Below are 15,136 nucleotides of genomic sequence, written 5' to 3'. Positions count from 1 at the left end.
GCTGACTACTTGGAGGCCTTCTGGTAGGTGTGGCTGGCCCCCTTCTGGTTGGTTGCTCGACTCTGCCTTGTGGAGGGCTGCTGGTTGATGGGGCTGGGTCACAAGGTGGCTGGTTGCGAAAGCGGGTGGGGAGTCCTGGGGCTAGTGCTGACCCTCTGGTGGGCGGAGCTGGGTTTTGGTGTGGGTGGTTATAGGCCAGGATCCCAGATCTGGTGCTGGTGGCTGGGACAGTTCCTGACACAGCTGTCTGTGGGGTTCTGGTGTATCTCGGCTGGTGAGTGAGGCTGGATCCTGGGCTATTGGCTGAGGGGGCCAGGGTATCTAGTGGCTGCTGCCAGCTTGCTGGTTTGTGGGTCAAAGTCCCTGGTGTTCCCTGGGCTAATGTCCCACCACTGGTGGACTGAAGGAGTTCCTGCAGTGGCTGGCTGAGGGCCCAAGGTGTCCCAAAGCTGGTATTAGCCTGCCAGTGGGCAGAGCCAGGGCTCAGTGGGTACTGGGGCTGATCCATGCCTGCTGGTTTGTGGGCTGGTTCTGACACAGTGGGCTGTGGGACTGGTGGTCCTGGAGCTGGTGTCTACCCATAGTTGGATGGGTGAGGGTGCGGGAATCCCAGGGCTGGTGCCTGCCCACTGGCAGGTCCGGGGTTCTCTCATTGCAGGGCCTGAGGTACTGGAGCTGGTGTCGGCCTGCTGAGGGGCAGGGCCAAGGCCTAGGGAGTCCCCAGGCTGGTACCCACCCACTGGTAGGTGAGGCCTGGGTCCTGGGGCTAATGCTAGCTCACTGATGGCAGAGCCACTCCTAGGGTCTCTGGCTGCAGGGCCCTGAAAGTCCCAGAGTTAGTCTTTGGTGGGTGGTGCCAGAAAACAGGGAGTCTGGGGGCTGGTGCCTGCCAAGTAGTGGGTGAGGCTGGTCCCTTGGCCACTGCTGGCCCACTCCGGAGCAAAGCCAGGTCCCAGGGTCTCTGGTGCGGGGCCCTAGGGGGTCTTGGGACTGTTGCAACGCCTTGGTGTCAGTGGCCGGACCTGGGCCCTCTGGTGGACAGGGCCAGGGCCTAAAGCTGCTGTGGGATCAGGGACTCCTGGATGGCTGGCCAGCTGGTGGGTGGGGTGGGTGGGGCTGTGTTCCTGCCCAGCTAGCTGCTTGGCCTGAGGCGTCCCAGTACTGGTGCAGACAGCCTGCTGGGCGGGGCTGGGTCCCAGCCTTAATAAGCTAGAGGGAAGATTGAAAAATGGCTCTTGCCAGCACCAGAGTCCTCATGGTTGAACAAGCGCCCAGAAATGGCTGCCACCAGTGTCTTTATCCCCCCGGTGAGCTCCAGTTACCTCCTGCTTGTGAGGGAGGCTCTGCAAGATCATCAGGTGGGTCTAACCCAGGCTTCTTTTGAATTATTGCTTCTGCTCTAGGTCCCAAAGCTTGTGAGATTTAGTGTGCAGTCTTAAGAATGGAGTCTCTATTTCCCACAGCCTTCTGGCTGTCCCAGATGTAAGCCCCGCTGGCCTTCAAAGACAAACGTTCTGAGGGTTTGTCTTCCAGTGCAGGACTTCCGGATTGGAAGACACCCACGTGGGGCTTGGATCCCTTGCTCCTTGGGGAGACCCTCTGCAGTTGTAATTATCCTCTCCTTTGTGTGTCACCCATGTAGAAGTGTAGTTCTTGACTATACTGCGTCCCTGCCCCTCCTACTTGTCTGGTTGTGGTTCCTTCTTTATATCTTTGGTTGTAGAAGATCTTTTCTGCTAGTCTTCTGGTCTTTCTCATAATAATCACTCTGTAAATAGTTGTAATTTTAGTGTGCCTGTGGGAAGAGGTGAGCTCAAAGTCTTCCTCCTCCACCATCTTGGCCACCCTCCCCAAATCTGATTACAAAAAAAGTACAGATCCGCAATACTCTAAACCGCAAGCCATATAACCTACAGGTATACAAAACCCATAATTAGACACAATACAGAAAAAATACAGAACAAATCTTGAAAAAAAGTCATAGAGAAATAACATTATATGCAGAACAGTGATATAAATGGCAACTGACTTCTCATGGGGAAAAAAATAAACACTAGATATTATGTCAAATGCAGTTTTCAGATTAAAGGGAAATGATAGCAGATGGAACCTTGAGTACAGAAAGTAGCAGCACCAGAAATGGTTTCATGTGCCTGTTGACCATCTGTATGTCTTCTTTGGAGGAATGTCTGTTCAGCTCCTTTGCTCATTTTTTAATTGGGTTGTTTGTCTTTTGTTGTTGAGTATGGATTCTTTATATATTTTGGATATAGTCCTTCATTGGATATATGATTTGCAAATATTTTCTCTCATTTGGTATGTCGTCTTTTTGTTTTGTTGGTTTCCTTTGCTGTGCAGAAACTTTTTTGTTTGATGTAATTCCATTTGTTCAATTTTGCTTTTGTTTCCCTTGCCTGAGGAGACATATCCAGAAAGATATTGTTAAACCAATGTCAGAGAGCATACTGCATATGTTTTCTTCTAGGAGTTTTATTGTTTTAGGTCTTACATTCAAGTATTTAATCTGTTTCGAGTTGATTTTTGTATATGATGTGTGTGAGGTAGTGGTCTCGTTTCTTCTTTTACATGTAGCTATCCATTTAAGGAATAACTTTTTTAAAATACTAAGATGTATACCTAGAAAGCCACTAGAGAAATTAAATTTGACATACTAACAAATACTCAATTAAGTGAAAAGATGTCAGGAAAGAAAGGACAGAGGAGTAGAAAATAAGTAGCACGATAGTAGACTTACATTTAATTATCTTAAAATGATATTAAATGTCCATGAACTAAACACTGTCCTTAAAAAGTAAAGATTATCAGACTGGATTTACTTCAAAAAATAAGACTCAACTGCAGTTGACCATTGAACAACATGGGTTTGATGGGTTTGAATAATGTAGGTCCACTTATACATGAATTTTTTTCAATAAACATATTGGAAATTTTTTTGGAGATGTGTGACAACTTAAAATTTGCAGATGAGTCTTTTAGTCTTGAAATATTGGAAAAATTAAGGAAAAAGATACATCATGAATATATAAGATATATGTAGACAGTCTGTTTTATCATTTACTGCTAATAAGATACGGTAGTAAAATTTATCAAAACTTACCCCCACAAACACAGACTATACATTTGCTGTTGAGAGAAATGTAAAAGAACATAGAGATACAGTATTAAATAATAACTACATAAAATTAACTGTAGTACATAATGTATTACTGTAAAAACTTCATAGCAACCTCCTGTTATTGCAGTGACCTCAACTGTTGCAAATATCTGCTTAAAATGCTGTATGACCCTAATCATCACTTTGTGATCAGTTCATCTCCAATAAATTGCATGTTACAGTAAAAAGTGATCTCTTACAGTTCTGAAGTATTTTTCATTGTATGTAATGCAATACCATAAACCTTAAATAACACAATGAAGCCCATAAGAAGTACCACAGTGATGCTGGAGTTGCTCCCAAGAAGCAGAGAAAAGCCATGATATTATAAGAAAAAGTTGAATTGCTTGATACGTACTGTATGTACATATGTATTGAGGTCTTCAGCTGTGATTGCCCACCATTTCAAGATAAATGAATCAAGTATAAGGACCATTGTAGAAAAAAGAAAAAAGGTAATTTATGAAGCCATTGCTGCAGCTATGCCAGCAGGCACAAATACCTTGCATTTTTAAAAAAATACCTTTTTATCTCTAATGAAAGTACAGCTTTTATGTGGGTGTAGGATTGCTATAAGAAAGGCACACCTATGGACTCTGATATGATTTGAGAAAAAGTGAAGTCATTATATGACAACTCAAAGCAAAAGGGAATGAAGGATCTAAAGCTGAAGAATTTAATGCCAGCAAAGGATGGTTTGATAATTTAAAAAAGAGATTTGGCTTAAAAAATGTCAAGATAACAGGAGAAGCAGCTTCTGTCAACTAAGAGACAGCAGACAGGTTCCCAGATGCCATTAAGAAAATCATTGAGGAGAAAAGATACCTGCCTGAACAGGTTTTTAATGCAGACCAAAGTGCCCTATTCAGGGAAAAAAATGCCACAAAGCACATTTATTAGTAAGGAAGAGAATCAAGCACTAGGATTTAAAGCAGAAAGGGATAGGCTAACTCTGCTGTTTCTGCATATGCAGTCGGGTTTATGATCAAGACTGCCCTTACATATAAAACTGCCAGAGCCTTGAAAGGGAAAAATAAACACCAGCTGCCAGTCTTTTGGTTGTACAACAAGAAGGCCTGGACAACAGAACCCCTTTTTATGGATTGATTTCATTGATACTTTGTCCCTGAATCAGGAAGTACCTTGCCAGTAACAGACTGCCATTTAAAGTTTTTTTTCACATTGGACAGTACCCCTGGATACCCAGAACCCCATGAGTTCAACTCGGAAGGTGTCAAAGTAGTCTGCTTACCCCCAGACACAACATCTATAATTTAGCCATCAAGGGATCATAAGGACCTTTAGGCTCATTACACACAGTACTCTAGGGGAAAGATTGTTAATGCTATAGAACAGAACCCCAGTAGCGAGAACATCATGAAAATCTGGATTACTCTATTGAAGATATCATTGTTACAGAAAAAGCCTGACGGAGCCAATCAAGGAAATCATGAAGGAGATTGTAGATTTGTGCAGGGGGAAGGTTGAGGGTGTAGGGTTTCAAGATACGGATATTTTCAAGAACTAATAGACAGCATACCAGAGGATTTAACAACACAACTTGATGGAGATGAGTGCTTCCAAATCAGTGCCAGACAACGAGGAAGAAGATGTAGAAGAAGCAGTGCCAGAAAACAAATTGACATTAGACAATCAGGAAGAAGACTTCCAATTATTCAAGACTGCTTTTGCCTTTTTTAATAGCATGGACTCTTCTGTGATAGAGGCACTGAAACTAAAGCAAGTAATGGAAGCACTGATACCATATAGAAACATTTTTAGAGATATGAAAAAGCAAAAAAGTCAAATAGAAATTATGATGTATTTCCATAAATTCACAGCAAGCGTTCCTGCCTGTTACCTCCCCTTCTACGTACTCCACCTCTGCCCCCCAAAGACAGCAAGACCAGCTTCTACTCTTCCTCCTTCCTCTCAGCCTTCTCAACGTGAAGACAAGAATGAGGACCTTTATGATGATTCACTTTCACTTAATGAATAGTAAATAATAATCATGCCATACAGTTAATAAACTTATCTGTTATATATATGTGTGAGTGTCTTTGTGTGGAAATGTAGTAACTGTATAGCAAGAAAATATGAGATATATTTGTTTCATCATCATCATCATCATCATCATGACCTAAGTATTCATCATGTAGAACATTGTGTGCAAGACTTTTTGAAGTCTTGTATTGAAGGAAGACCCTGAGCTCACTTCCCCTCATGGACACATCAAAATTACAACTATTTACAGAACAACCATTGAGGAGAAAGACTGGAATCTACCAGTAAGAACCACAGTGAGATGGGTGAGAGGGATGGAGTCATTTTATAGTTAAGACCCATACCCCAGGGTGGGCAGCCCACAAATGGGAGAATAATTAACAATTGTAGAGTTCTCCCCAGGGAGCAGGGACAACCAGTGGATCACTGAAGAAACCAAAGAAGATATCAAAAAATGCCCGGAGACAAATGAAAATGAAAATATAACAATCCAAAATATATAGGTTGTAGCAAAACAGTTTTAAAGAGAAGTTTACAGTGATACCAGCCAGTCTCAGGAAACAAGAAAAGTCTCAAATAAACAACCTAACCTTATACCTAAAGGAACTAGAAAAAGAACAAACAAAGCCCAAAGTTAGTAGAAGGAAAGAAATCATAAAGAGCAGAGCAGAAATAAATAAAGACTGGAAAAAAAATAGGAAATATCTATGAAACTAAGAGGTAGTTTCTTGAAAAGATTAAAAAATTGATAAAATTTTACTAGACTCATCCAGAAAAAAAAGAGAGAGGGTCCAAATCAGTAAAATCAGAAATGAAAAAAGAAGTCACAACCAACACCACAGAAATAGAAAAGATCATAAGAGATTACCGTGAACAACTATATGCCAATAAAATGGGCAGCCTAGAAAAAATAGCCAAATTTCTAGAATTGTACAATCTCCCAAGACTGAACCAGGAAGAAATAGAAAATATGAACAGACAAATTACCACTGATGAAATTGAATCAGTAATTTTAAAAAACTCCCAATAAACAAAAGTCCAGGAACAAATGACTTCATAGGTGAATTCTACCAAACATTTAGAGAAGAGTTAACACCTATGCTTCTCAAATGATTCCAGAAAATTGCAGAGAAAGGAATGTTTCCAGACTCATTCTAAGAGGGCAGCATCACACTGATACCAAAACCATAGGTATCACAAAAAGAGAAAATTACAGGCCACTATCACTGTTATTGATGCCAATATCACTGATGAACATAGATGCAAAAATCTCAACAACATATCAGCAAGCAGAATCCAATGACACATTAAAAGGATCATACATACACCATGATCAAGAGGGGTTTATTCCAAGAATGCAAAGATTTTTCATTATCCACATATCAATCAACATGATACACCACATTAATAAATTGAAGAATTAAAAAATCATATGATCATCTCTATAGAATCAGAAAAAGCTTTTGACAAAATTCAGCGTTCATAAAAAGCTTTTCACAAAGTGGGTATAGAGGGAAAAAACCTCAACATAATAAAGGTCATGTATGATAAGCCCACAGCTAACATCATACTCAGCAGTAAAAAGCTAAAAGAATTTTCTCTGAGATCAGGAATGAACACCGATGCCCGCTCTCACCACCTTTATTCAACATAGTGTTGGAAGACCTGGCCACAGCAATCACACAAGAAAAAGGAATAAAAGCAACCCAAATTGGAAGAAGCAAAACTGTCACTACAAGATGACATGATACTGTACATAGAAAATCCTGAAGACACCACCAAAAAAATACTAGAGCTCCTCAATGAATTTATTAAAGTTGCAGGATACAAAATTATTAGACAGAAATCTGTTGCATTTCTATATACTAACATTGAGTTGTCAGAAAGAGAAGTTAATAAAACAGTCCCATTTACAATCACATCAAAAAGAATAAAATACCTAGGGATAAATCTAACAGGATTACCACATGATCCTTCAGTTCCATTCCTGGGTATATATCTGGAAAAGATGAAAACTCTAATTTGAAAAGATACATGCACCCCATGTTCTAGCAGCACTATTCACAATAGCTAAGATATGGGCGACCTAAGTGTCCAGCAACAGATGATGTATAAAGAAGATGTGGTACATATATGTACAATGGAATACTGCTCAGACATAAAAACGAAGGAAAATTTGCCATTTGCAACAACATGGATGGACTAGAAGGTGTTATGCTTTGTGAAGTAAGTCGAACAGAGAAAGATGCTTTATGTTACACATATATGTGGGATATTAAAAGTAAAATCAATGAATATGACAAAACAGAAGCAGACTCACAGATACAGAAAATAAACTAGCAGTTACTACTGGAGAGGGAGTTGGGAAGGGGCAAGATAGGGCAAAGAGATTAAGAAGTACAAACTACTAGGTATGAAATAAATAAGCTACATGGATGTATTGTACAGCAGAGCAAATATAACCAATATTTTGTAATAACTTTAAGTGGAGTATAAGCTATAAAATTCTGAATCACTATGTTGTATACCTGAAACTAATATAATATTGTAATTCAACTATACCTCACTTTTAAAAAATATAAGTGTTTTAATCTGTGTTATAAAACTATATGCCATAAAAATTTTTATGATGCATTCATTAATATATATGCTAGACTACTGTGAAGTCATTGTATTGCTTACAGTAGGCTACCATAAAGCAATTATATTGCTGCTTGTTTATATCAATGCATAAATCATTGTACCTGTAAATAAATGAGTTTCTTTTTCACAGTATCTTTTCTTTTTTGATGTCTAGTTTTAGTAATACGTATAACGTGTAAAGTGTTTTGTATCATATAAGACAATATTGATATAGCTACTGTGACACGATTCATCATGTAAACAGATGAAGTAAACTTATGGTATCAGTAAATACAGTACAGTACTATAAATGTATTTTCTTCTTTTAATTTTCTTAATATTTTTATCTCTAGTTTACTTTATTATAAGAACACAGCGTGTAGTACATGTAACATAAAAATATGTGTTAATTGTTTATTATCAATAAGGCTTAAAGTCAACAGTGGGCAATTAGTAGTTAAGGTTTGGGTTATACTTTTGAGTTAAAAGTTATACATGGATTTCAGCTGCCCGGGGGATTGACTCTCCTAACCCCAACATTGTTCAAGGGTCAACTCTCTTCAATAGTTGTACTTAAAATATAAAATCACAGATAGGCTAAAAGCAAAAGGATGAAAAAGATAAGCTAATCAAATATTAACCATAGGAAGTTGAAGTGTCTATGTTAACCTTAGACAAAATAGATTACCAGAGAGAGGAGATACTTGATAATGATCAAAAAGTCACTTCATCAGAAAAACACAACAATCCTAATATATATTTATTAGTAGGCCCCTAATAACAGAAGTTCAGAATACTTAAAGCAAAAACTAAGACAACTAAAGGAAGAAATATACAAACCAACAAAGTTTTAGATTTTAACAGCTCTCTACCAGTAATTGAGAAAAGGGGGAAAAAAATCAGTACAAATATAGAGACTAGAACAGCACTACTAATCATGATGATCTAATTGATATTTTTAGAACACTGCACCCCAGAGCTGCAGAATACATATTCTTTGCACATGCTCAGGCTTTGTTTGTCAAGATAGATCATATGTGGGCCTATTAATAAATGTCAATGAAGTTTAAAAGAATATAGAGAATTTCTCTGAGCACAATAGAATTTAATTAGAAATTAAAACAGTAAGATCTCTGAAAACACCCAAGTATTTGGGAATAAAACATCATACTCCTAAATAATTCATAAGTAAAAAGAGAAATCTCAAGGGAAAATAGCAAATATTTTAAATTAAAAGATAATAAATATACAACATATAAATATTTGTAAGGTGCAGCTAAAGCAGTATTTAGAGGGAACTTTTTACATGTTTAAATACTTGTGTCAGAAGAAAATCTTACATATGTTTTATTTTAATTGTTTTTTAACACTTTTATTGTTATGATACCTGTACAGTAAACTATACATACTTCAGATGTACAATTTGATGAATTTTGATAGATGTATACACCAATGAAACCACCACCACAGTCAAGATAGCTAACATTTCCATCACTCCCCAAGAGGTGTGAATTTTGAATTCCCAATTTATCCCTTCCCACCTCTTTTAACCCCTGGTAACCGTAAGTGTGTTCTCTGTGTCTGTGAGTATGTTTCTGTTTTGTAGATAACTTCATTTGCGTCCTTTTTTTTAGATTCCACGTATAAGTAATATATGCAGTTTTTCTCTTTCTGGCTTACTTCACTTAGAATGACGATCTCCAGGTCCATCCATGTTGCTGCGAATGGCATTGTTTTATTCTTTTTTATGGCTGAGTAGTATTCTATTGTGTATATATACACAGTATCTTCTTTATCCAGTCATCTGTCAGTGGACATTTAGGTCATTTCCATGTCTTGGCTATTGTAAATAGTGCTGCTATGAACATTGGGGTGCGTGTATCATTTCGAATTAGAGTTTTCTTTGGATATATGCCCAGGCATATGATTGCTGCATCCTATGGTAACTCTACTTTTAGTTTTTTGAGGAACCTCTATACTGTTCTCCATAGTGGCAGCACCAGCTTACATTCCCACCAACAGTGTAGGAGGGTTCCCTTTTCTCTACACCCTCTCAAGCATTTATTATTTGTAGACTTTTTGATGATGGCCATGCTGACCAATGTGAGGTGATATTTCACTGATAACAATTGATACTGCATTTTTCTAATAATTAGCGATGTTGAGCATTTCTTTATGTGCCTCTTGGCCATCTCTGTGTCTTCTTTGGAGAAATGTCTATTTAGAGCTTCTGCCCATTTTTTGATTGTTTGTTTGTTTGATATTGAGCTGTATAAACTATTTGTGTATTTTGGAAATTAAGCCCTTGTTAGTCACATCATTTGCAAATATTTTCTTCCAGTCAGTAGGTTATCTTTTTATTCTGTTGGTGGTTTCCTTTGTTGTTCAAAGATTATAAGTTTGATTAGGTCCCATTTATTTATTTTTGCTTTTCTTTCTTTTGCCTTGGGAGATTGGCCTAAGAAAACATTGCTACGATTTATGTCAAAGAATGTTTTGCCTATACTCTCCTCTAGGAGTTTTGTGGTGTTATGTTTTATATATAAGTCTTTAAGCCATTTTGAGTTTATTTTTGTGTATGGTGTGAGGGAATGTTCTATCTTCATTGATTTATATAAGGTGGTCCAGCTTTCCCAGTACCTCTTGCTGAAGAGACTGTCTTTTCCCCGTTGTATATTCTTGCCTCCTTTGTTGAAGATTAATTGACCATAGGTGCATGGATTTATTTCTGGCCTCTTAATTCTGTTGCATTGATCCATATGTCTGTTTTTGTGCCAGTTAACACACTGTTTTGATTACTGTAGTTTTGTTTGAAGTCTGGGAGGGTTATCTTTGTTCTTTTTCCTCAGGATTGCTTTAGCAATTCATGGTCTTTTATGGTTCCATATAAATTTTAGGATTATTTGTTCTAGTTCTTTGAAAAATGTCATGGGTAATTTGATAAGGGATTGCATTAAATCTGTAGATTGCTTTGGGTTGTATGACCATTTTAACAATGTTAATTGTTCTAATCCAAGAGCATGGAATATCTTTCCATTTCTTTAAGTCATTTTCAGTTTCTTTATCAATATTTTTTAGTTCTCAGCATCTAAGTCTTTCACCTCCACGGTCAGGTTTATTCCTAGGTTTTTTGTTTTGTTTTGCTTTGCTTTGTTTTGTTTTGATGTGATTTGATTTGACTTGATTTGATTTTTATTCTACTTTGTTTGGTTTGATATGATTTTAAAAAGAGGTTTTTTTTTTACTTTCCCTTTCTGGTATTTCATTGTTGGTGCAAAGAAATGCAACAGATTTTCTGTATGTTAATCTTGTCTTCTGCTAAATTCATTGGTCAGTTCTAGTAGTTTTTGTGTGGAGTCTTTAGGGTTTTCTATGTATAGTATCATGTCATCCTCATATGATGACAATTTTACCTCTTCTCTTTCACTTTGGATACCTTTTATTTCTTTTTCTTACCTGATTGCTGTGGCTAGGGCACAATAATAATTTCTTTATTGTTTTCTGCATTTGGTCCATTTACAATACCTTGAAATGGTTGTCTTTGACAGTCTTGCACAGTTTATGTAAGTCTCTTGCAGAAAAGAATCACCACCTCTTCACATTGCCATAACTGGAGATCTTTTTTTTATATTTATGTTTATTTATTCAGCTTTATTTCTCATATCTTCCCCTGTGTACCTGTTTACTTTTCCCCTATGTGATCTGTCAAAGACTGACAATGATATTTTTGTCTTCTACAATTGTGTTTTTAACAGTTGATTCTTTTAAACAGTTGTGCACTGAATATTTGTGTTCTATTAAAATATCATGTATTATAATTTTTATCTGTATAAAATATCATTTTGCCTAGTTTAATGCCTTAAATGCTAATGTTCTTATATTTTTCGCTCATGATGGATGTTTGCTTGGGTTTTCCTGATGTTACTGGATTTAACTAATAGTGACACAAGAATTCATTTGTGTGAGGGGTTCCCAAGACCACCCACAGGTTTGGTTTGGTGATTCACTAGAAAGACTCAGTACTTGGCAAATAGTTGTACTCACAGCCATGGCTTATTATGGAAAAAGATACAAAGCAAAATAAGCAAAGGGAAAAGTACATGGGACCAAAGTCCAGAGGAAAACAGGTGCAAGCTTCTAAGAGTCCCCTCCCTATAGTGTCACACAAGACTTGCAAATTACTTCAGCAGCAAGTTATAACAGCACTTCTGAAATGTTGCCTACCAGGGAAACTCATTAGAGACTCAGTGCCCAAGGTTTTTTATATGGGGCTGGTTGCATACAGGAATCAGAAAGCAGATAACCATCATAAACCACAGTGTGCACAAACAGTCTATGCACAGTACCTTTATTAGCATGAGAATGGTGGGTACACTATAAAAATTCTTATGTTCCTGGAAGCCAGCCTTTATATGTAATGCTTTCGGGGGATAGCAGCCTCAAGCCTACTATATCCTTTCTGCCTAGCACCCTTTTTTCTTTTTATCAGTTGAACTACTAGTATTTCTTTCATGAGTATAACAACCAAAGTTCCTTGGTTGAGCTTTTTTTTTTTTTTTTTGGCAATTCAGATTTTAAAGCAATGATTTTTAAATACTTTCCCCTAAATTTGGTAGATAAATGATTTCATTCATATATCAAATTAGGAATCACCACTTATAGTTTTGTTTTAAAATTTTTTTTATCCTTCCTCTAAACCTACAATAAAGTGCATGCTTTTTTTGAAACTATAAGGACAACTGTACTGTACTTTTCTCCATTTTAAATTACATGCTTGGTGCAGTTTTGTATTTGACAATTCTTTGTATCTCCCAAACATCATAATGCCTTTTTGTTTCTTTTCTCAGCACGATTACGTGGTGTTCATGATGGTCTGTTCACTGGACAAATAGATGCTGTGGATACTCTTAATGCTACTTATAGGGTGACTTTTGAAAGGGCAGGACTTGGAACTCATACTATCCCTGACTATGAAGTTCTTGTAAGTATTATTTCATAATACAGGTGTGTTTTACGCCTATTAAATATATCTTATAGAATTTTCTTAGGGGTTGTATTTTATGATAGAATCAAGAATTCAAGTCACAGAGGAAGAGGTCTTTAGGGGTTCCCAGCCCTACCTACTAGACCCCTGGAGCAGAACTATACTTAAGTCTTCCACATTTTCTGGAAGCTAGCATCCCTTCATTGTACCTTACCTGCACCAAGCTTTAGGGTGACAGAACTGATCACTCCTGACTAAGTAATCTTGGGGAATGAGCTACACACACTTTCAGTTCAGCTGTTTGTATAGTCCTTTTGCAAAGTGACTTTAAAAGTAGGAAGTAACATCTTGAACTTCCAAATCTATGTTTTTAAATGTTCCTGTTTTATCCTCAGAATATGTAGGGTGGATGGTAATAACCCCACTTTTTGCATGATGAAACTGTGACCTAGGTACATTAGGTAATTTATTCAAGGCTTTCCAGCTGGATTCTTGCCGGGTTGAGACTCAAACACAGATCTTTTGAACTTCTGATAGAATCCATTAAACTGCTGGACCACTGTTTCATCATCATGCTTGATTTAGCAATGTCATGGAAATTATATACCTTTCTAATAAGTTAAAATATAAAGGCTAAATATAATCTCTAATAAAGTTTTTTAAATGAATAATGAACTTTTTATAACAGAATTGTTTGCCTCTAAGCATTATGGAAATTAAGTTGTTCACATTTAGCCTCCCTTTTTTATTTCTTTATTATAAACTTGATTTTTAAGGATTGTGAACTTACAATTAAAAATCAAAATTTCTTTATCTTCTTAGTGCATAACTGAGGAATCTTCCTTTTCTGATCTATACTTTTTTAAAAACTGTGACTCTCTGTTTATTGAAAGGGTATCCTTTTCAAACATATTTTTAGGGAGGAGTAGGGGAGAAAGAAAATTTGGACTAAATACAGAGCAAAGTACACCAATCAAGTTTTTTCATTAAAGGATGAAATCCTTAAACCTCCTTTTTCTAAAGAGGAAAATTACTTTTCTGTTTCATTAATGTAATTTCCTTTATGTGATCACCCAAACATTTCTCCCTGGCTAAATAAGAATTGACTTTAATTACAGTGAGTAAAATTCAGATAATCTTTAACACAGAGACAACCAAGGGTGGCCATAGAGCACTGTTCTTTCTTTCATAGATCATTTTCTTCTATGTTGTGGGTTCAGCCTCTTAGTAGCCAAGTAGTATTTATACTCTGACGTAAGTTCTAGCCCTTTGATCTTTGTAGGTTAATATATTTTATGATAAATCATAGCATATAAACTAGTCTACATTTAAACCAAAATATGATTTTTATAAAGCTAAAATGATTGGTAAAGTTCTTTAAGTCTTGGGGACTGTTCTCTTTTCCCAAAGAGTAATGAGCCTCATGAGACAATGCCAATTGCTGCCTTTGGACAAAAACAGCGGCCTTCTCGATTTTTTATGACTCCACCACGGTTACATTATACGCCTCCTCTCCAGTCACCAATTACAGTAAGTAATATTTTTTAAATATCAGTAACTTAAATGATTATTATGAATGTAAACTATGTTCTTATGAAATATACATCTATTACAGTAACTTCAGGAGGTGCCCACATTATTTTGAATTGTCCAATAGTAAATAAAATACACAGTTAATGAAATAAAATAGTTGCTTCAACTCTGGAAATATTTTCCTTTTTGTAGGATTTTTAATAGATTATTAATGATAATAGCATTTGCTCTTTATTTAAAAATAAGATACTTTCTTTTCAACAATGTTTAAATGACTCCCTTTTATTCCCATAGGATAATGATCCCTTATTAGGACAGTCACCTTGGAGAAGTAAAATTTCTGGCTCTGACACTGAAACGTTAGGTGGTTTTCCAGTAGAATTCCTTATCCAAGTGGTAAGAATTGCTCTGGCTGTTTTGCCAGTTTTTATTAAACAACTCAATGTCTTTTGTGTTATTAAATTTGAAGATTTTTCTAGGACCAAATATTTTTACACTTTTTAAAAATAATTGTGTTGGTTTTAAGAACTCTGTTATTTCCAACAAAGATCGAAAATATGATATAACAGCCAAAAAAGACTTAGAGGTCTTTTTTGTTGGGCTTTTCTTGGGTTTAGTTCTTATTATTTTCCTGTGGTAAGGACTCTAACATTCTAGCATATGCTCTGTGAAACTCTAAATGGTTAGCTGTTACTAAATTATATAAGTATAAAGGCTTTTATTTAGTAACCTCAGTACATCCTGCCTTTATCTGTCACCTCCACAATATATAATGTGTTGACCAGCTCTCTGGTTAGGAACTTTATTTCTTTTTTGAG

At 36.7% G+C, this 15,136-nt stretch overlaps 1 protein-coding gene across 2 annotated transcripts in view; it reads left to right on the top strand.

Annotated features, from left to right (window-relative positions):
* LIN9 (lin-9 DREAM MuvB core complex component) overlaps positions 1–15,136 on the top strand; it is a 50,725-nt gene that overhangs the window by 24,800 nt on the left and 10,789 nt on the right. For both annotated transcript variants that reach the window (XM_074351693.1, XM_074351694.1), the window contains 3 exons: positions 12,649–12,782; positions 14,196–14,315; positions 14,613–14,714. In XM_074351693.1, the coding sequence (XP_074207794.1) occupies positions 12,649–12,782; positions 14,196–14,315; positions 14,613–14,714 (356 nt within the window). The remainder of the gene's footprint in view (positions 1–12,648; positions 12,783–14,195; positions 14,316–14,612; positions 14,715–15,136) is intronic.

This window comes from Camelus bactrianus, chromosome 23 (assembly GCF_048773025.1).
Source record: "Camelus bactrianus isolate YW-2024 breed Bactrian camel chromosome 23, ASM4877302v1, whole genome shotgun sequence".
Lineage (NCBI taxonomy): Eukaryota > Metazoa > Chordata > Mammalia > Artiodactyla > Camelidae > Camelus > Camelus bactrianus.
The sequence above is the reverse complement of the archived record's forward strand: the minus strand, read 5'-3'. Positions and strand labels throughout refer to the sequence as shown.